Source organism: Sycon ciliatum, chromosome 4 (assembly GCF_964019385.1).
Source record: "Sycon ciliatum chromosome 4, ocSycCili1.1, whole genome shotgun sequence".
Taxonomy (NCBI): Eukaryota; Metazoa; Porifera; class Calcarea; order Leucosolenida; family Sycettidae; genus Sycon; species Sycon ciliatum.
In genome coordinates, this window is record NC_088646.1 from 34,357,768 (window position 1) to 34,379,112 (window position 21,345).

Genomic DNA, 21,345 nt, shown 5'->3' on the forward strand with positions numbered 1-21,345 from the left:
AAAACCGGCATGGCATTGTCGATCAGTTCTCTAAGTACATTCTATGAAGTAATGATATTATTATTACTGGTCTTAGTGGTAAGTGTAATAGGAGCTCACGGTAGGTAGTCTGTAGATCAACTAACTGTTTGACATGTAGTAGTAGATCTTGCTGGCATTACAATCTCCAGAAAGTTCACATCAAGCAACGGCATGACCTGAACCCCCACCCTCCTCCACCCACCCATGCTGGTTACCCCAACTCCCTACATGCAGTGCATCACACACCATAGCCGCCGCCGGATCCCGGATTGCCCAGGTCAGCAACAGCCGACCTTTCCAGCCTGGGTGGGCAGTACCAGGCGGATCTCAGCGGCTTCAATATTACAGTATTCACTGTCACATGATCTGAAGATTGAATGCAGTCTTGTCAACCAACGTATGTACATACATCAAAACAACAGCACTGTCAGCAGCCTGATTATTCACACGAGCAGGGTATGACTGTATTTACAGTTAGCGGAGAACAACAGAAACAGGAAGGGGAGTGATGATAATTTATCAGAAAACTCAGGAATAGCTACTCCAATGGCGGGTCGTTGCAACTGGATTTGGTAGGTTAGAAAAATCTGGAAATAATAAATTTGTTATCTGGACCTTCAGTTCTGTCATCTAGACACCAGCCGGAGGAATCGTTCTCTACACCAATTCGGTCGATTCTTCCTATAGGCTGCGCAGGCAACGATAGAAGTCACCGGGAGTCAAGGAATATGTACACAGTAGCTTCTGCCATGATAGCACGCCCGTGCTTGGTGGGCGTGCACGCGCGTGCGAGCGCACACACGCACACACGCATGAAACCACGATAGCCAAAGCACAGTGAGTAGAGGTGTCTGGTTGGACGGCTAGGCCCGAGGGTGTGTGGCTAGGCCCGGGGGTGTGTCGGCGCTGCTACTGCTACTACTACAAAGCGTGGCGTTCAGCAACTCTACGGTGGAGATAGTGGGTGAGGTTTCCTATGGAGGACTGCAGTCTGCAGCTACACAACTCTAGCTTATGTTGTTACTCGTATGGACTACAGTAGTACATGTATAACTAAACATAGCTTACACAGTTCTACCTCGCACTGTTTGTCTGACTTAACCAACATACTAGTAGTCAAGGATCCAATATCCAGCAGCTACACTGTCAATGACAGTATACGAATACGGACCAGTTTCTTCACATTGCCCAACTTGTTAGTGGCATGCCGGCCTCATCTGTTGTCGAACCATTTTTTACGTTCTTCCCACGAGATCTTCCTCATTCGCTCTTGTGAGCTATGTGACCTTGCTCTGGGTGGTGTAGACGTGGACACTGCACGCCTCATGCCGTGTTTAGTCGGCGATGTGGGGTTAGTGTTGTGGCGGACGGCTAGCGGTGATGATGCTGGTGCATCACTTCCAGCCGATGAAGACTGGGCTTGTTGCTGCTGCTGCTGGTGTGCAGGGGGAGAGGTCGGATCGGGAGACAATGCCCGCCGCAGCAACGGTGACCCGCTGGATTTGATGTCGTGCATGACAGCGGCATGTTGCGATGTTCGCTGCACGGCAGAAGTCGATGGTATGCTCGTGGGCGAGAGTAGCGATGGAGACTGCGACGACGACGACGACGGGACTTGCGAAGTGCTTGCTGCTCGGCGCATGCTACCGGTATAGTTCTGTGCCACCTCGGAGCCGGTGACTGTGTGAGCGAGGAATGACCGTCCTGCCGGTGGACTACTGCCCGTAGGTGAGGAGAGAGTGCTGCTGCTGCCGGAGGAATTCAACGCCAGCGGTGAAATAGTCTGCGATGGCTTGCGGGGCTTGTTGAGGATGCGTGCCAGCTTGCCAAACGAGAACTTCCCTTTGCCAGTGCTGCTGCGTGCCGGTGTGGGAGATGGGGTGGTCGGCACAGAGGTGGGACTGGTGGCAGGGGATGGGTTTTTGTTGCTCTGGTTGTCCGAGTTTGATCGCGAGCGCTTTCCGCTGGACTCCTTTCCCTCCTTGCCCTTGCGGCTGCCCTGGCGCGAGCGCGAGAAGATCTGCGGCATGTTGAAGTTGTTGAGGCGGTTCCTGCGCTTGCCACTGCCCTGGCGCACGAAGCGCTTCAGGTTGTCCTCTTCACGGCTGCTCACGCGCCGACTGACGGAGTTCAGGCGTTTCCGGCCGCCCGTACTGATAGTGGTGTCCTCGAGCGGCAGCATACTGAATGTCACTTTCTTCTTTCCACCAGCCAGCAGTAGCTGGACAACATCGGTATGCTTCAAGCCACCAACTTCCTGCAGACCATACATCAAGTACAAGAAAGTAGGCAGGGCAAGAGTTATGTACACTGTATGGAAAGTGAACACAGCGGTTGACACCGACATTATCCTTTTTCCTACACCGCGTTGAGAAACACATTGCCATGGCACTGTCAGGAAACAAATACATGATGTAAATTAGGAAGCACTCGGCAATGAGAAAGTCTGGCAATGTGATATTCTGTACAGTAGCATACTGACCGACTGGGTTATGGCATGCCCAGGAAACAGGTAGTGCTGCCAATGTTTGTTATCAAAACAATATTTTACTGCTATGTGTTGGTACCAGTCGGTTAGGACCAAGTCCGGGAACCACTGCAAATGCACCCAACTCTCCAAGGCCATTCTATGCACCCTGTGGTGTGCATGTGATTCGTTCGAACGTACAAATCCTCTGGAGGTGTTACTCAGTCTCCAGGCATGCACGAGTACTAGTACTAGTACTACATGCACGTTGACTTACCACTTCGTCAATGCTGACAATTAGGTAATCTGGTCGAATACCGCACCTCCATGCATGGCTATCTACCACCACATCCTGTAGATAAGACCACAAACAAATAAGGCCAAAACAAAAAATAGGCTTGTTTCCGGTCGGCAACCCCTCAAAAAGGAGACTCGGTCGGCCGGAATGAAACTTTTTTTGGATACTTTTTTTGGTTCCTCAATCGTTGTGGTATTGATGGACAAGAGTACCTACACATGTACATGTACATTGTACATTATATCATGGCAAGGATCAATGTCAAAGTTAGTTGACTGACGTATGGAATCGAGCATGAGTACGAGGACGAAAGTGCGGAATCGGAGCCCGACGCGCGCTAGCGCGGAGGGCTCCGATTCTAGCACTTGAGTCCGAGTACGAATGCTTTGATACCATTTCTGACATGCATTGCACGAACTACTTCGTACTACTAGTACTACTACATGTAGTACTTCACACATACCTAGTACCTACTCAAGGCACGCACACTAGACCAGACAAGGAACACAACTAGTCGCCAGTTTAGTACTTCAGACATGTTACATAATGACTAATGTACACAGTCACAACACAGAGATAAAACAAGGGCGGTCTAGTCAGCTAAAAAAAAAAGCGGCCTCTGATGGCTGAATCGGAGCTTTGATACCATTTCTGACATGCATTGCACGAACTACTTCGTACTACTAGTACTACTACATGTAGTACTTCACACATACCTAGTACCTACTCAAGGCACGCACACTAGACCAGACAAGGAACACAACTAGTCGCCAGTTTAGTACTTCAGACATGTTACATAATGACTAATGTACACAGTCACAACACAGAGATAAAACAAGGGCGGTCTAGTCAGCTAAAAAAAAAAGCGGCCTCTGATGGCTGAATCGGAGCACGCCTAGGCGTGCTCCGATTCAATCGGAGCACGCCTGGGCGTGCTCCGATTGGAAAATCGGAGACCTGCAAGCGCTCACAGGTCTTCAGTGGCTGATTCAAAGCACGGCAAGTCGCGCTAGGATTCGCTGTTGCCATGTCGATTGTCATGTGACATGTCAGAATCACTGTTCTTGTACAGCATGTGGTGTATTCCTGTTTTCGTACACTCTGAGAAATCAAGCAAACAGTTCGAGTCCCTCCAGCTCCGTTATTCTGGCTCGTATCGACCCCGGAGGTTTTCGAGCCGACAGCTGAGAAGCTATGCTACCTTGTAGGTGTTTCGATTGTGGAATTCGGTTGAGATTTGACTGAGTTATGACTCGTTGAATGCACTTGCACACATGGCATTGCCACCGTTTGCATACATTTGGGACCAAAAAAAAGTTTCAGAATTTGGGAAAAAGTGGCCCGGTCGGGCGACCGGAAACAAGGTCATTATTTGTTTTGGCCTAATGACTGTGATTACTGAGTTGTACAACTATGAATGGTTCTGAATATAGGACTGAGAACTGCACTGAAGCATCCTCATTGCAAACACATGACTGTACCAGCATGCCGCACAGACTTCATGCACAGGTTTCATGAAATAATTGCCCCCCCCCCCTTCATTCCACACAGCAACTTCACAACACATCATTGTCTCAATCTGAACAAACCGAACCGAACCACCAGGAACGTGCATGGGTACATTCGGATTCCAATCTAACAACCGTGATTCAGGATGAAATCTGAGCTGGTCACACAGGGTATTTAGTATTTACAGTGAATGCAAAATCATTAGTACTTGTAGTAGCTAAAACAATACAGAGAATTAGTTGCAGTGGTGCTACTGGTCTGAAATGGAATGGTAGTAATACTCCCTAGATACCCCCCCCCCCCCCCCCCTAGATAGTATGGTGATTAGTGGTAGTGACATGCAGTACTGAGTATGCAACTACCGGTATGCATGTACCAACCCTACACTCCACACATGCATTGGCTTATGCCATGTCACAAGTTGATCAATGACACATCATGCCCACGTTATTACTGATTGTTTACGACATCACTGTCTTTGACATACACAGCATTCAACCGACCTGTATTGATGTATGCACGGTAGAAGGTAAGACAGCAATATTTCAAGCAGTTATCATTTCAAGTAGTGGTTGAGATGGTGCATGATGGGGGTGAAATAGCAAAAGAGCAACCCTACTCGCAGTGCTGATGTGTACTAGTAGTACATATCGGTTATACTGTTTCTTTCACCTGCCAGCAGTGATGCCACAGTATCCATTAACTGAACTTACTCAGCCTGGCCAACTCTCTCTCTCTCTCTCTCTCTCTCTCTCTCTCTCTCTCTCTCTCTCTCTCTCTCTCTCTCTCTCTCTCTCTCTCTCTCTCTCTCTCTCTCTCTCTCTCTCTCTCTCTCTCTCTCTCTCTCTCTCTCTCTCACACACACACACACACACACACACACACACACACACACACACACACACACACACACACACACACACACACACACACACACACACACACACACACACACACACACACACACACACACACACACACACACACACACACACACACACACACACACACACACACACACACACACACACACACACACACACACACACACACACACACACACACACACACACACACATGTAGAGACACAACCACGCACAGATGCACACATACACCCACACCCACACACACACACCAATAATTTAGAATTCAACTTTCAAGTACAAATCAAACCATCATTCACAACATGGCTGCAGAGATTCACAACTTTTCTTACTCACATGAACCCATGTGCATAATACGGGCATGCTTTCTGAATGATCTGTGCGCAACTCACGTCACGGACACAAGAACATGCATAGTATGTCACGGTACCGGTACAAAACTCGGGTTAACACGCATGAAGATTTAGAGCGGAATACATGTCTGAAACCGGACAAGTGTCTGCCGATACGAACTTCTCATAACAAGGGAAATATTCCCCGGTCCGCAAACATTCGTGTCCACTGTATACATGTAAATGTTCATCCACACACGCGCACACACGCTCGCCCGCCCGCCCGCACGCACGCACGCACACACACACACACGCACACGCACACACACACGCACGGCCGCAGGAGTACACTCGTAGTCGAGTGTTACCTACTGCAAATCACGAACTCAAATCAGTATGGCATCCAGGCAAAGTACCTGTAAAGTTAGTCACGTCAACGAACCTCTCACAACAATGTCTCATCTCGTCTGTGAGTGTATGTGTGTAGGAAAAATGAAGATGTGGCGCAGGTACTCCAGGTACGAATGTCTGATGTCTTCAACAGTGAGAGAATGTAATAGGGCGGATAGGATGTTGCAATTTTTTTAAACAAAAGAGGAGGAAAACCAACAGACTTGACATGTTCAAATACGCTCTCACACACAACCACAATTATGCATGCTAAACAGTTAGCGACAACCTCTCATCTCAAGATTCAAGAAAGCAACGGGATTAGCAGCCACACAACACTAAAATTGCACGGCGCGACATGTACGACAGAGTGGAATATCAACAAATAATACAGAATTGAAGCACTGACAGTGGCTGTCTTTGTGCTCAGTCACGCGAGGAATACAAGGAATTATCTACAAACAAAATGTCAACAGTCATTTAGGTTGTTATCAGTTCAAATCTGTCCAGTTGTGCACTAGTACGTGCATGGTTATCAGTACACGCATGGTCTCGTATCTATGCAAACTGTATTCAATACCGCATTGGGCATTCGTGTAAGGCAGTGAGGCCTTTTAGCAACTACTCTGCAGTGGTTTGTTGGATGCAGACACTTTCTTCTACAAAGCAACAACGGCCACAAGACTACACCTTGAGGTGCCGTCCCAGGAGACGTCAGTTGTTGTACACAGCGTCTGTGTGCTGCTACTGTCGGTGGAGCAAAAGGTGGAGGTGCATGCCGATGATTTAACTTGATACCTGTTACAGACAACAACCCGATGACTGTGCCGCAGCCAGGCCAAACAGCAGGACACCTCTCTGCTTTCTGTCAATCATTCAAAACACGGGCAGCTAGCACGCTTCTGAGGAAGGCCACAACACCAGGCCAGTGGGTCCCCAGTTGAGGGAGCTTCTCAGTCTAATCACAAGTCCTCAAAGCGCTGCGTCTTTTCCTGCCAAGAGATTTTCCTCTGGTGTTTGGCAGGCCGGGAATGAGATGGTGAGAGAGTGCTGGCTCGTCGAAGTGCCTTTTTGGCTTTCGGACCTGAAGTGGACGTAGGGGAAGTGGGCTGACTTCCTCCCCAGTTGGCTGTAAGAGGGGACACACTATCTAAGCTACTGCCACTACTGCTGCTATGCGTCGGGGAGTTTTCTGGCGAGGAGCCATGATCAGGTGATAGGGTTCTCCGCAGCAGTGGTGAGCTTGTGTTCTTTGACGCCGGCACATCCAGCAGTGCACTGCCCGCATGCCTCGGCAGGGTGTGCGACGTCGCTACGCCGGATGCGCTCATCGTCTTGCGAAGAGGAATGTGAGACTGGCTCACGGCACTCGCCACGGAGCTGTGCGGTGCTGGTGCCAGTGGGACCAGTGGCGAACTGGCACGCAGCAGCGGTGGACTGTTGCTAGTCGGCGATGCAACGCTACCTGGTGACGGTGCTCTAGCCAAGGGAGATACTGGCATGCTGGCAACTGAAGATCGGCGACGAGGCTTCACTATCATACGGGCCAGCTTACTGATGGAATTTGAAATGGCACCCTTTCCACTGGGAGTTAGTGGCAGAGTGTTCGATGAACCAGCCGCAGAGGTTCCTCCGGCGGACGAACCAGCAGCAGGCGGCTGTGCAGCTGCGTTGCTATCTCTTGTTTTGCGGCCGTGACGAAGTGAGAACAGTGCGGCCATGCGCTGGCGAGACTTCTTGGCGCTGGTCTGGCGAAAGAGCTTGCCCAAGCCCAGCTCCTGTTTGCTGCTCAAACGGTGCGCATGAGACGGTGTACGCTTGCGGCCACCGGATGTGATTGAGGTCTCCTCGAGGTGGACCATGTTGAACGTAACCTGCTTCTTGCCACCAGCCAGTAGCAAGTGTACGACATCCGTGTGCTTGAGTCCAGCCACCGGCTATGCACCACAGCAAGGAGATAGCAGCAGCAGCAGCAGCACACAAAGACGGCTCAATAAGGACACTGATGCTTCAATGCATGCACTCAGAGAAGTGTGGAGCAGTATAGCAAGCAACATGACGGTATGCCCGTATATTCGCAGCAGGACAAGTGCAGAGCATTTCGTAATCGATGCCAAGAGGTGAAGCGTGCACTGCATTATTCAGGAGCAGCAGCAGAATAGCACGTGCACAAAGGGAAGGATGTTGAACTCACCACATCGTCAATAGCAGTGATCAAGTAATTGCTTCGAATGCCCGCTGACCACGCTGCTCCGCGTTCCACAACGTCCTGTGCCGAGTTGCCAGCATGCGCATCATTGTAGCAACAGTACCCATGCATTATATATAGGATACAGCAAGTGTATACACATAAACATAAACACACACACACATGTATGCTACCGAGTCAGCAGGGTTAGCAAGTTAGCACCATCACTCATTACTCATTAGCAGGTCACACACGCACGCACGCACGCACACATACGCGCGTACGTATACATGTACACACTCACTCACTCACACATGCACACATCTTAAAAGCAAATATCTAGGCAATGAAACACAATGAGAACACGACCATAGACCCTCTTCCCACAATTACACACAGCCACACCTGCAACATGCATACTAAGACATGCATTCACACGGAGAGAATGTCAGGAAAACGGACATACAACGGCCAGGTATTAGCTGTTATTCTTGACTGGAGGCTAACAACAGTAACCTCACCGAGGAGTACGGACATTAGCTAATAATATTACACATTTCAGCATTTAAATATTTATTGCATGCCATCATACATAATGGCAAGAAAGCACAGTGGTAAAGCTCTACTGGAGTAGAGAATTACCAAGACTTCTCCCGTTGGATGACATGCACATAGATCTGCCACAGGATGGAAGGTTACGTGTACAGTACGGTGAATATCAGTACAGGCACACTAAGCGTGGTTCGCCGACCCGATGTATGATCCCAAGGGCGTCGGAAGGTATTTTAGTGTGGTACGGTCAGCCATCTGAAGTACAATTGACTCGTGGGGGAGTGGTGGCTGAGCCGAAAATTTTGGAATTTTAGATCCCAGATCAGTGTATTTTGTTGACTCACGGGTATCTGGGGCAAAAAGTGGTACGGTCAATACCGTAGTGACCGTACCGTGTGCGACGCCCCTGGATCCACTGTGCACATGTGGTAAGCACGACATGCATATCAGTAGCCTACACGACAGCAAGCACTGTTGCATGTGAACTACCCCCACCTGCTACACCCAGGGAGCAATTGTCAACCGTAAAGCCTAGCTTAGACCAGCAGTACAGACACTGGAGTGTTGGCGCAGGGGAGGGGGAAGACACTGACCTTGACGATGTGCTGCACACAGTACTTATCGGACTCGCCCAGGTAGACACGGATGGCTCTGAGCTCCATGCCGTAACCCTGCGGTCCTCTCTCCACCGTGTAGACGGCAGCCGGTGAGCGTGGGCTACCCACCGACTGCAGGCTGGATGAGATGGAGGCGATTGCTGCCTGCATGCTGTTCATGGCCATGCTGCTGCCAACAATATTCGGCTTGGGGCTATTGGGCAGACTGACACTCACACCTACACAGCACACAGCACATAGCACATAATGCCATATCAACCGCGACCATTAGCATCAGGCCGTGTGGCAGTATATTGCGATTGCCTTTGATTTTATAATATTACCACTGTGAAGCTTGGCTATAGTAACAATAATCTACAACAGGCAGGCATCACCCCTTACTTGTCTTGTAACAGGCAGGCAGGCAGGCAAACATGTCCTATTTCCAATTTGTCACTACAACCGATGCTGGCACTCTGGACACATGCTGCCCCCGGGGCAACGCTGTTAGCTGTCATTGCCAGATTCGGTATTTCCTAGTCCGATTATAATTATTTAACTCCCAGTGAAAGCTCCCCCAGAGGATAAAGCCGCCACCGCCACCACCAACACAAAGTCATTGTTCATTCTACATTCTGTGGCTGTATGCTATGCATGCCATTGCGCACCAAGCACGCCGTGTACAAGTGGAGAGAAGCGATTGCATTTTCTGAACATGAACACCAGTACGTGGATGTCTATTGTGGATGTGTTGGACCTACCTGGCTCTCCATTCTCCTCCAATGACTTGCTGCGTTTGCCCTTGTCCGACGACGGCATGCTCAGTTTCAGATCCGGTGGCTTGTGCACGGACGACTTTCCTCTGGGCTTCTGGTGTCTGTCAGCGGGGGCAGAAAAAGGAACACTAGACGACGCACTGGGCGTTGACGTGTGGCTACCCGGTATTGGCGAGGCGGAGGGTGATGGCTGGGGCGAGGAGAACCGCAGTGGTGTCTCGCTGGGAGTAGGCGGCTGAAGCAACAGTTCTGGCGTGTCGGGAGCTGACACATGCTCTTCATCACCCTCAGCAATTTGCCTGCAGCCATAAGCAATACATCAACTGCGAGTTAGTTCGTGAAGAGAAAAGAGCCTTTGAAATCTGAATTGTGATCAGTGGATTGTTGCACTTTCATCAATGCACATACTACCATAAGTTATGCAGTGGCTACTGCTTCGGCACCACCCTAGAGTTGCAAAATCACCTTCTTTCAGAATTCCCTTGATAATACAACGTGTGCATACATAGTGATACCTTCAGGCTCAGCATAATCTGTAGTCAGAGGAATACCCAATGGCCTGTCGGATTGAATTCAGAGAAAAGAACAAGATCCTACAGTTCACACAGGTCCCTGAAAACACTAACAGTACGTACTTGAAAGTGCTGGTGGTGGAAGAGGATGAGAGCGAGCGAGAGTGAATGTTCATGGATTTCGATAGACTGCGATGAGGACTGGGAGATGAAGAATCGCTGAGCAAGTCGGGCTGATCGGAGTTGCTTGTGCGCCGGCTATTGTTGGGCGAGTTGATAGCCATGAACCTGGGAGATACCGATGTGAAGCCCTGGAAGGAGTTGTCCAGATCGATGGGGCCGTCGACCTCCTCTTCTCCCTCCAGTGTGTGGTTGTAGCGATCAGTGCGTGCTGCGATGCAGTAAACAAAATCAGCAAAGCACAGGTGATCATATTCAACTGGGTGAGGGATAGGACACTTCCAAAAGGATGCATTCTAACATGGCCTCGGCATAGTAGCCAAATATGATGGGCCAATCAGCATGGCTCAACATACTCTGCGGACTGAGACTTACGATCAAAGTAGCTGGTGTCTTCTGGATTGTCCAAGTGAGGCACAAACTCTGCCTTTTGAAGCAACAGTGTTCTCCAGTCTACTGGTTGAAAGAAGAAGTGCTTCTTCACGTCATCTGGAGGAGCAGGAAAAGGAGGAGGAGGAGGAGAATAAGAAGAAAAGGAGAAGAGGTGTGTGTGTGAGAGAGAGAGAGAGAGAGAGAGAGAGAGAGAGAGAGAGAGAGAGAGAGAGAGCGAGAGAGAGAGAGAGAGAGAGAGAGAGAGAGAGAGAGAGAGAGAGAGAGAGAGAGAGAGAGAGAGAGAGAGGGGGAGAGGGAGAGAGAGAGAGAGAGAGAGAGAGAGAGAGAGAGAGAGAGAGAGAGAGAGGGAGAGAGGGAGAGAGAGAGGAAGGTAAAATGTATGACTCATCAAGAGGTAAATTCTTGCCGCTATTATTTAGTAGCCACCACCACAAGTAGTGCGAGGGGGGGGGGGGGTTCTTGGCCTACCTAGTATGTGGAACTTTCAAAAAGACATTTCTGAGACAGAAACGTCACGTAATCATGGGACGAATTAGGAACTTCACCCCGGATGATACATTTGGGGTGTTTCAAAGCCATCTGCACCAGACAGTCGTGCTGCTATCGTGTTGTCATCTCATAGAATTTGCTCCATTGACGGCTGTCGTACAAGCAAAAGAACACTAAACTGTATCACAGTTGGGTTTATTCTAGTGATATCTGCATTGAAACAGCAGTGTGTGTGGATGTACAGGTATGTGTGACAGGGGTGTGTATGTGTGTCTGTATACGTGTGACCGCAACATACCGGGTCCATGGGATCCCAAGCGTTCCGTCGGAGTTCGCACAAGAAGGCATTTGATGAGGTTCACTGCTTCATCGGGCAACGGTGGATCGTCGGGGAAGTCAGGCTCTACATCTTCAGCCGTGATTTGCTCAAACAGTTCATCAACTAGGCCACTTTCGACGTAGAACGGGACAAGGCCGACTAGGAACTCATAGAGAATGATTCCCATAGCCCACCAGTCCACTGGAAAACCTGCAATCGCGCACAGGATAACACAGACAGGCTCAATGCACGAAAAAAAAAGGTTCAATAAAACACCACCGGCAACCTTCCCGTAATCCCCGAGCGACTTCTTGTTCACACGTCTGAACCATAGTATTGTATCTGGAAGAGCTCCCTACACTTGTTCAAAGGTAGCAACACGTGCGACCACAGCCGGCAACATTAGACCACTTACCATAACCACTTCTGAGAATGACCTCCGGTGCAATGTAATCTGGTGTTCCGTACAGCTGTTCGTCCGTGAAGATCTGCTGCTTTCCAAGGCCGCTTTCATACATTGTCGTGGCATCTACAGAGGAACAAAAGTTAATACGAGTTGAGTGATGTATGATAATGACTAGCCACACTGTTCCAAGTACACCTTGGAACTACGTTTGTATAATTATGAGTATAACATTAGCACAACATAGTTCTGACGAAGGGAACCCGTATACATGTACTTGAATAGAGCATTCACCGCAGCCGGCACGGCACGCTGCTTGCGTTTGCCATAGTTGCACAAAATATTACACGGCTCAGCACCATTCATTGTCCATTGCTAGACCCCAGGGCTTGACAAGGTAATGCCGCTAGTACAAGTATCTTTCCCAGCTGTGCGTAATGAGCAAGCATTATCAATTTTTGCATTACTGGCAGCCTGCAAGGCAATGGACCTATTTCTAATGAAGTCCACCTATGTGGCCTATAGTCCAGATGCTGCTACCACGCTACCTTGAAGCACGAGCCATATACAAACTTACAGCTCATGAGACCCATCTTGGACAGGCCAAAGTCAGTCAGCTTGACGTGGCCTTCTGATGTTATCAGCAAGCTGTGACGGGAAACAGCGTCAAACAAACAGCACTGTTGAGATATATGATCCTATACTGGGTCCAAACGGGTCAGCAGGACCTGCAAACAAATCACCTGCCAAGTCAAGTAACCACAGCCCCTTTGTGTTGAGGGTAGTATAGCGGTACCAGGTTCAGGGATTGACCGGGGGGGGGGGGGTATTGTTACAAAAGAACGCTGGGACATACTTGTCTGGTTTTAGATCGCGATGGACCACACCGTAGTTGTGCAGGTATTCCAGTGCCAACACAGTCTCCGCAAAATATAGCCTGCAGAGCAGCAAAACAGACAGCACAAGAAACACAGAAGGGCATATGCACGGTTTTGCTACGCACATATAGATGTCCCATAATGACGTGGTTCATTCACAGCCTGAAAACAAGCAGACACAAGTAGTACAAAACATGAAAAGAGCAGCACGGACCACCTATGGGCACAACCAGCCACACATACACAGTCAAATACGCTGCAAGGAAAAGAGCACAGGGTACAATTCTAATGCTACAGGCATAATAATTATACTACCGCACTAACATACACCATGGCATGACACAGGCCAACCATGCAGAAGAAAGTGAAGCATCACACATCCATGTTATCACCGACTATTCAATCGGGTTGGCCATTAAAGATCCCTGTGAGCACCAACAGAGCTGCTCACTAGTAACAAAGCCATTGTTCGGGCTTACCGTGCTAACTCAAGCGGAATTGGTCCCTGCATATTCTTCAGCAGAGTAGCGCAGTCGCCGCCTTCTACGTACTCCAGCACCATGCACAGATGAGTCTGAAAGATAATAGGCAGGTTGACAGACAGAGCCGCATTGAGTCGACAACAGAATAGAACAGAGACCATAGGTTCAGACTGAAGTGTGCTTTCCTCTAGGGAGTGTACAATGACATTTAGAGTCTTGCAAAAGAAGCCCCCATACCATTCAGTCAGATGTCACATACTGAAACAGCCCTATGGACCCTTAGATCATAATCACCAGCGAATTACCTTAGTCTCAAAAGTGCAAATCATGCTGACAACAAACGGATTCTCTGCAAATGTCAAGATGTCCCGTTCACAGAATACTTGCTCGACCTACAGAGAAACAGGCAGAAGTGGAGAACAAAGTCGCACATAGTTTACAGAGGAGAGTGAATGAAGAAGTTCAAGTTATGTGATTCGCTATGTATTGAGACATAGTGCATTAGCCCACATGAAAGTAAAATTGAGCAGCAGCCCCCATACTCACTCAATGGCCGAACTAACAACTAGTAAACTTACCTGCTTCTTGCGAATCATGTTGATCTTGCTGACTTTCTTCATAGCAAACAATTTCTGACTGTCTTTATGTCTGGCTAAGTGTACCGAACTGGCCGACACAAAGACACAGACACACACAGTGACACACACAGTGCATTAATAACCACACAGATACACACAGAATACCTGCACCAAGCACTGTGCAGAGGGATGGCGTACATGTATACATTCCACAGCCCATAAGCATAGGAATCCACTGGTTACCAAAGAATTGGTAACACTGCCAGAGCAAACCTAGCTCATCTTGGTTGGTAAAACCTGTTTTTTTTTTGTAGCACACTACAGAAATGGCTGGCTTCCTATCACATACCTGTAAGCACCATTGCTGATGAGCTTCACCATTTCAAAAGACTCCTCCTTGGGCATGGACGATGCCTCCTGTCATCAACGGGAAGACCAAAGTGAAAAATTGCACAGAAACGGACTATCACACATGGGGAGCATCTTGGAGTTTACATGTAACTGCCCTGTGGATGGATTCCAAGGCACTTCACTGCTGCTACCGCCATCATACATGAGACTAGGAGTCGTAACTATTTAATATCTCCCTGTGGGCTAAAGTACAATGTGGTATGTACATGTCACGCACCCTGGGGTCATACAGATATCAACAAAAGAAAGACGGGACCAGTGGACATTTCGCAGCTCCATGTCACCTTACCTCCACACTACCTTCTCGGACTGGCGAAGAACTTCTGCTGATCGCGGGGGACATGCAGCGCGATACAAAACCTGATACAGATAGAGAACACCAACATGGCATCTGCATACTGTGCACTTCACATACAATGAAGAGCGGGGATGATGTCATCTTCAAAGATAACAGTAAGTGACTGATAACTACAAATACTGGTGGGAATAGTTACGTGCATCGGAGGAAACATAAAATGTTCATTGCCAGACATAACGCATGCCGCTCCATACCATCGGCACCCTCTTCCAGCTGCTTCAGTCGACTCTGGATGTAGCGCGGCACGGTGTGAGAGGATTTTAGAGCGGCAAGCTTCTCCTGAGCCTCATCCTGACTGACCCGTACTTCTTGGTAAAATGATTCCGGATCAAATTCCTGGCGCAGTTGCAACGACACACAGAAACACACATACAGATGAGTGCAAGTACTCAGACATATACCCCCCCCCCCCCCCCTCATACACACAAACGTACACATGCAGCTGTGCCTCAATCCTTTGCCGGCAACCCCATACTTCAACGCGAGAGGTGAAACCGAAGCGCTGGCTCACAGAGAGTTGCCAAGTCGCCTGGGCTCAGTCCACAAGTAGTACCAAAGATAGCCATGAAAGTCTGACTGACTTCACATTTGATTTCGTTGAGATCCGCTGAGGTCACAAGTATGGCCACACGAGCACTTGCCGTCACCGCAAAATGCGTCTGGAAGAAGTGTAGTATCGCTGCTTTGCTGCTTTCACTTGCAGCCCACGAGCTATGCAGATGCTTTCTCTACACACATTCTAATGGAGTTTCGTTAGAAATCCCAACAGCTGTCTTCCCAGTTAGCCCTGTACGCCCATTGCCCACATCTCTATTCAGCTCCTTCTTCTACACACAACTAAATGCCATTCCTTTTGTCTGTATGTACAGCTGTTCGATCTCTATTCCTTTCCCATTCTGCTGCCCACATGTCTACTTTGACCTTTTTTCTTCTCTTTGCTCCACGCTGCCCTGACCATTACTGTTGCTGCAATTACGCTTTCTGGCTATAAAAGCTGCTGTGTTTCTCTGCCACAAGGAGAGCGAGAGAGAGAACGAGAGAGAGAGAGAGAGAGAGAGAGAGAGAGAGAGAGAGAGAGAGAGAGAGAGAGAGAGAGAGAGAGAGAGAGAGAGAGAGAGGGAGGGAGGGAGTGAGAGTTCAGTTTTCAGAACGAGCCAACACCCAGGCCATGCCGGAGTAAGTTCCATTACGTTCAGTGCTGAGACTGACTGAGTGTGGGTAGTGGCCTGCCTTGCCTTCAGAACGCGCTTACCACAAAAAGCACTAGAGCTTAACCATACTTTTGCCTGAAGGCAATGTTTCTGAGCCCTTTGAGTCTTCAGCAGAAAAAGGGCTAGCTTCAATAATGAAGATCAACCAAGCATGGGTGTGGAGTTCTGTGATAAACGCGTGCAAGCTGTTCGAAGCGTACACCAGTGCACTCCCTGGCGACTTGCCACGCATCAAGGGATATAGCCAATACGAATTCCGGGAAAATATTATCCACTTCGTGTGGGTTTTGTTCACACAAAGAAACTAATCCGCCGTTAAAGGTTCAACAATACGCAGTCGCTCCAGCTCCAGCAGCAGGTCTCTGTCTAGCGCAATGAGATGTATGCGTCAGTTTCCACCATGCAGTACTGTCTGGCGCCAAAGAACGGAGCGCCAAAGAACAGCTGTAGTATCCCTAGCTCTGTCACTGAACAGTAATCACACAGCCACATTTCTACCAGTATTTCAGCGTTAGTGCTGTCAGCCTGTATCACTTTCTGGTGTAAGTCCAAAGTGCCTCAGACACGAGCAGGCTGGCAGACACTACACTGGCGTCAGAAGTGGTCTTACCTTGCGTTGCCTTGTTTTATTTCCAGTATGTCGCAATCGTCGTCCTTTCTGTTTTCCTTCCAATCTTACCTAACGTAGTTATTCATACATGTAGAAATGGCCTGACAACAACAGCAACCCGCCCAGGCTCCGCGTGCCCCTCTACCGCGGCAGTGGACCACCCCAGACAAGATTGGTGGCGGACACCAAGATCGGTGGAATCTTAGTGGCTCCAATTTCAGCGCTCCGTGTGTGTGTGTATCTGTTGGACTGTGATGTAATATATATGGCGGAAGAAGATGGCCGATGACAGTGCCATCGAAAGCGATTACGAGAACGATTGGCCAGAAGTCATCATCATAAGCGACAGCGATGATGACGTTGATGATGACCAACAAGCACCACCACCACCACCACCACCACCACTACAGCAGCAACACCATCTGCAAGTCTATGAGGAGGTGGTGGTGATGAGAAAACTAGATGTCTGCAAGATGTCGTAGTTCGCCATTTGCCTTGCTGCTCTCGTGTATCCTGTCCGTCGTCCATTCCAAACGTAATCACGTTCCCGTCGATGCAGTTGCTGCAACCTCCGCCGCTAATGTCAAATCAATATGATGTTGTCAAGTCCGGCCAAGTAAGCTGATCCGGTCCGTTCATTTCGCTAGAATCTAGGTTGGTCCGGTATCCATCCACCGAACTACTTCTAGATACATGTGTCTGTCTGTCTTCACAACCATCCGTCCCGTAGACACGAGGACGTGTCTCAACGGAGGAGGGGCGAATGTAGTATCCCTAGCTCTGTCACTGAACAGTAATCACACAGCCACATCTCTACCAGTAGTTATTATTGTAGCCTTCACAGGTACATTCTATCTAAGTGCTTCTCACTTACGCGCAACCACTTAGGACTGGATAGCCCTGCTTGCAAGACCGGTACGGCATGACCTGTTGTTGTTTTCTATATTTGAATTCGCTAAACCTATAGCACCCATTCGTGCTGTACTAATACATTACATTGATTCCTGTATAGTCCCTTCCCCATCACTGACCCTTTTGATCCCGTGCCAGATGCCCTCCCGGTTCTATGCATCCAACAGCTTTCTTCCCCGAATCCATGTTACTGATCAGCCCTAGCTCACACACATTCAAATGTCTTTTCCTCAGATCTTCCAACAGTTGTCTTCCTAGTAATCTTTATGCCCTATTACCCTGCCTGCCATTCACATTCGTTTCCTCCTTACTTTTAGATGTAATTCCTGTTGCATAAGTGTTGCTCGCTCCTTAGGTCCATTCTTCCTCCTGCTTTCTTTTGCCCTCACTCCCAGCTGCTCTCTCCCCCTGGCCTATATAAGGCCACACGTTTTTATTTCTACGTTTCTCGTCACCTGAAAATCTAAAAACGTATGCGAGAGGTGGAAAAAAATAAAAAATGACCGAAAAATAAAAAAAAGTTTATTATAATAGACCTTTGTTCACACTAAAATCCACCAATACACCACGCAAAATAGCATCCATAGTTAGCAACTAGTATCAAGAGTCCATAAACAGTTTTTGGACTCTTGCTTTTTTGTAGTTTGTGGCAGGAGCTTCTGTCACATGTACAATCTGTGCATGTGCAGCTAGATTGCGCACAATAATTGCATGGCGACCTCGCATCATGTGTCGCGCAGGCCAGGCCACATCATGTACAATCAGGTACATGTGCATGAGTGTGCTGGTCCCGCATATGCACAGTCAGTGCAGCAAATTTTTTTCTTTTTTTCCTCCAGACTCCTGAATCGTATGCGCGCGGGTGACGAGAAACATAGATATAAAAACGTGTGGCCTAAACTCATCATTCTCTCTCATTTCTGTGTGGAATTGTGAAGTAAAGAGTTGTAAGCCCAAGAGCTTGTTTTCCTCCCGCTAGTGCTGTCAGCCTGTATCACTTTCTGATGTAAGTCCAAAGTGCCTCAGACACGAGCAGGCTGGCAGACACTACACAGCCAGACTAGAATTTCACCAAGCACAGCGTACCAATGTATACACGGTGACTGAACTGTGCATAGACTGTAATGCATGAAAATAAGAACGGTCTAGGCTAGGAGGCTGATCCCCCCCCCCCCCCCCCCAGTTCTTCGGCGACCGACAGTACCGTAAGGTTTTGCGGGGCAATTCTATTACAACTGTACAAATCTTGGTACCAGCTGTGCAGGAAAGGCCGGGAACCTTGTAGGGTCGTACTCATTAATGTACTAGAATGGGTTGTACCTGCCAAGTATGGGGTAACTTGCCCTGCAAAAAGGTGACGGCCATCTTCGATGAGTACCTCCAAGAGTAGATAAACAAGAGTGTGCAACTCGCGGATTGGTTGGCCCACGGCGGAATTTTTGTTGACGTTAGGCCATCATTTTTTTATCTATGTTTCGCGTCAGTTCAACTTCCAGAAAAATATGCGAGAGGTGGAAAAAAATAAAAAAGCTGCCAAATAATAAAAAGGCTCATCAGAGGTGTATGCACGGTACATAGCACAATAGCTCGTGCATGGTGTACATTCGAAAGAAAAATCGTACATCGAAGGACAACATCTGGGTTATCAGCATGAGTAAATATTCACTTTGGACAGAGGAGGCAACCGTTGGTGCCTATGCTTCGCTGGATTATTGTACCCAGACTTCAGCAGCGGTGCAAAGACCTCCGGAACGACGCATCCTCTCAGCTTGAGGCGATCAATGCTGTCTGGTGTTAGCTCATAGAATATTGCTCCCAGATGCCGAACAAACGATTTACCAACGGTGGCCTAGAGGCCATTTCTGAATCTCAGCTTCGCCGTATGCAACCAGTCCACACTTTTGTATTGTATTTTACCCACTGATGACTCGCACGATCGTACAATCACCGTGCATGTAAGATTTTTTTATTTTTTTCCGAAAAACTTCAAAACGTATGCGTGCGGACGACGCGAAACATAGCTATAAAAAATGATGGCCTTATCTTTTCTACGACACACGCGCTGCGAGTCTTTTGGGAAGTTTTGCCTCGTGCACTTGGCTGGGCTTTACATTACAAGGTCGGTGCCCAGCATGTGCTCTCACGCTGCTCTGCGGCAAAAATGCGCGTTTTTTTCTGAAAAGGTGACGTCAACAAAAATTTCCGCCGTGGGCCGGGGTATCAGCAGATTGTGCAGAAGAGATGCGAGTTTCACACTCTTGTTCATCTACTCTTGATACCTCCGATTACCCAGCAAAGTTATCCAATGGGAACAGACTGCACGGCTTTCACGTCAAACGCCTGCCGCTGCCGGCACAACCATTGCTCCGCCGTGAAACTTACCAAGCACTCCAGTAATCTTGCAGGTCGGGACATGATGGAGAGAAGCCTCTGGACAAGCTGCTGTACAACAATAACCGTTGTGTCGGTGGAACTCCGCCGATTCGAAATCTGCCAATACGTTACAGGGAATAATGTCACACACGAACAAACTTAGCGTTGATGTCAGCACGGTGACATTCACATGGGCTGCAAAACGCATAGTTGGCCAAGCCATCCATGTTCAAATAATCCCCTGCACCACACAATAACAGCACAGGTGACAAGTGCACATTTGCACATAGCTGATCCTAGCAAAGACTGACCTCCTCAAACAGACGCAGAAGGTTGTCTGTACTCTCCTTGAAACAGTCGTTCGATAGTGTCCCATCCTGTGAGTTAGTGAGCAGCTGCTGAGCAAGTTCATGAAGCTGAATTGGCAAGAAACACAAAAAAACCCAGGACAGAATACGACGCATCACTGCACAGCAAGCTCACAACTAACAGGCATACTTCCTAGCATTCGAAGTGTGTCAACCCGTTAGTCAGTGGAGATTTTCCAACCTCCGTCAATGTGGGAATGTTTCTAAGCACATGTTAGCAAGTAGCATCCAGATGAAGTTCATGTGCAAAGACTGAAGGATAAATTCATCACACTTCTACCTGAGGCCAGTAGCTTTCTGTCCTAACCATCATCTGCAGCAGAGACTACTTGGCTAATCTACAGGTACTTTGAATGGTATGGAATTGCTGCATAAATCTACTGCCAGTCGGACTACCAAATGCTGAGAGCTCAGCAGCGCAACACAATGAAAGAAGATGTTAAGTTCGCGCATCCGCATTACCACCACCTATACAGATGTGTTCAGAAACACAAGCAGCTACTAGGGAAGTTTTGCTTATGCCCCACCACCACCATGCCTGCTTATATGCAGGTAGTCCTAGTAGAAAATGCAATACTGTAGTACTTTAGTCTCTGTCATTCCACTTACCTGTTTTGTGACAAAGCTAATAGTTGCATCTGCATGTTGATGGGTAAGAATTTCCTCGTTTGCTCCATCCAGGTACTCCTAGATAGAGAAAACAATTGAAAGAAAACACAAAAAACTTGTTTCCCATCTGAGCTTTTCCTGCGTATAATTCTGGGAATTGCTCCTACCGATGACGGCTAAGGCTCGCTGAAACATAATGAACCAATTGACTTGGTGCTCTTTTTGTCTCTTGGGACAAGAAACTGT

General features: G+C 48.4%; 1 protein-coding gene across 3 annotated transcripts in view; it reads right to left on the reverse strand.

The window, feature by feature from the left end:
* Positions 1-388: 388 nt before the first annotated feature.
* The window catches only part of LOC135815829 (microtubule-associated serine/threonine-protein kinase 2-like), a 32,806-nt gene continuing 11,849 nt past the window's right edge, over positions 389-21,345 (reverse strand). For 2 of the 3 annotated variants that reach the window (XM_065329170.1, XM_065329172.1), the window contains 19 exons: positions 21,100-21,177; positions 20,434-20,538; positions 20,132-20,239; positions 15,211-15,352; positions 14,948-15,018; positions 14,597-14,664; positions 14,248-14,335; positions 13,975-14,061; positions 13,667-13,761; positions 13,166-13,246; positions 12,887-12,957; positions 12,322-12,435; positions 11,886-12,116; positions 11,081-11,194; positions 10,649-10,916; positions 9,999-10,312; positions 9,235-9,476; positions 2,766-2,840; positions 389-2,278 (listed from right to left, as the gene is read on the reverse strand). In XM_065329170.1, coding sequence (XP_065185242.1) covers positions 1,235-2,278; positions 2,766-2,840; positions 9,235-9,476; positions 9,999-10,312; positions 10,649-10,916; positions 11,081-11,194; positions 11,886-12,116; positions 12,322-12,435; positions 12,887-12,957; positions 13,166-13,246; positions 13,667-13,761; positions 13,975-14,061; positions 14,248-14,335; positions 14,597-14,664; positions 14,948-15,018; positions 15,211-15,352; positions 20,132-20,239; positions 20,434-20,538; positions 21,100-21,177 — 3,396 coding nt within the window. In that variant the 3' untranslated portion in view covers positions 389-1,234. Of the gene's footprint in view, positions 2,279-2,765; positions 2,841-5,906; positions 7,839-8,095; positions 8,171-9,234; positions 9,477-9,998; positions 10,313-10,648; positions 10,917-11,080; positions 11,195-11,885; positions 12,117-12,321; positions 12,436-12,886; positions 12,958-13,165; positions 13,247-13,666; positions 13,762-13,974; positions 14,062-14,247; positions 14,336-14,596; positions 14,665-14,947; positions 15,019-15,210; positions 15,353-20,131; positions 20,240-20,433; positions 20,539-21,099; positions 21,178-21,345 lie in introns of those variants that run through there. The other variant, XM_065329171.1, reaches the window with a different exon arrangement.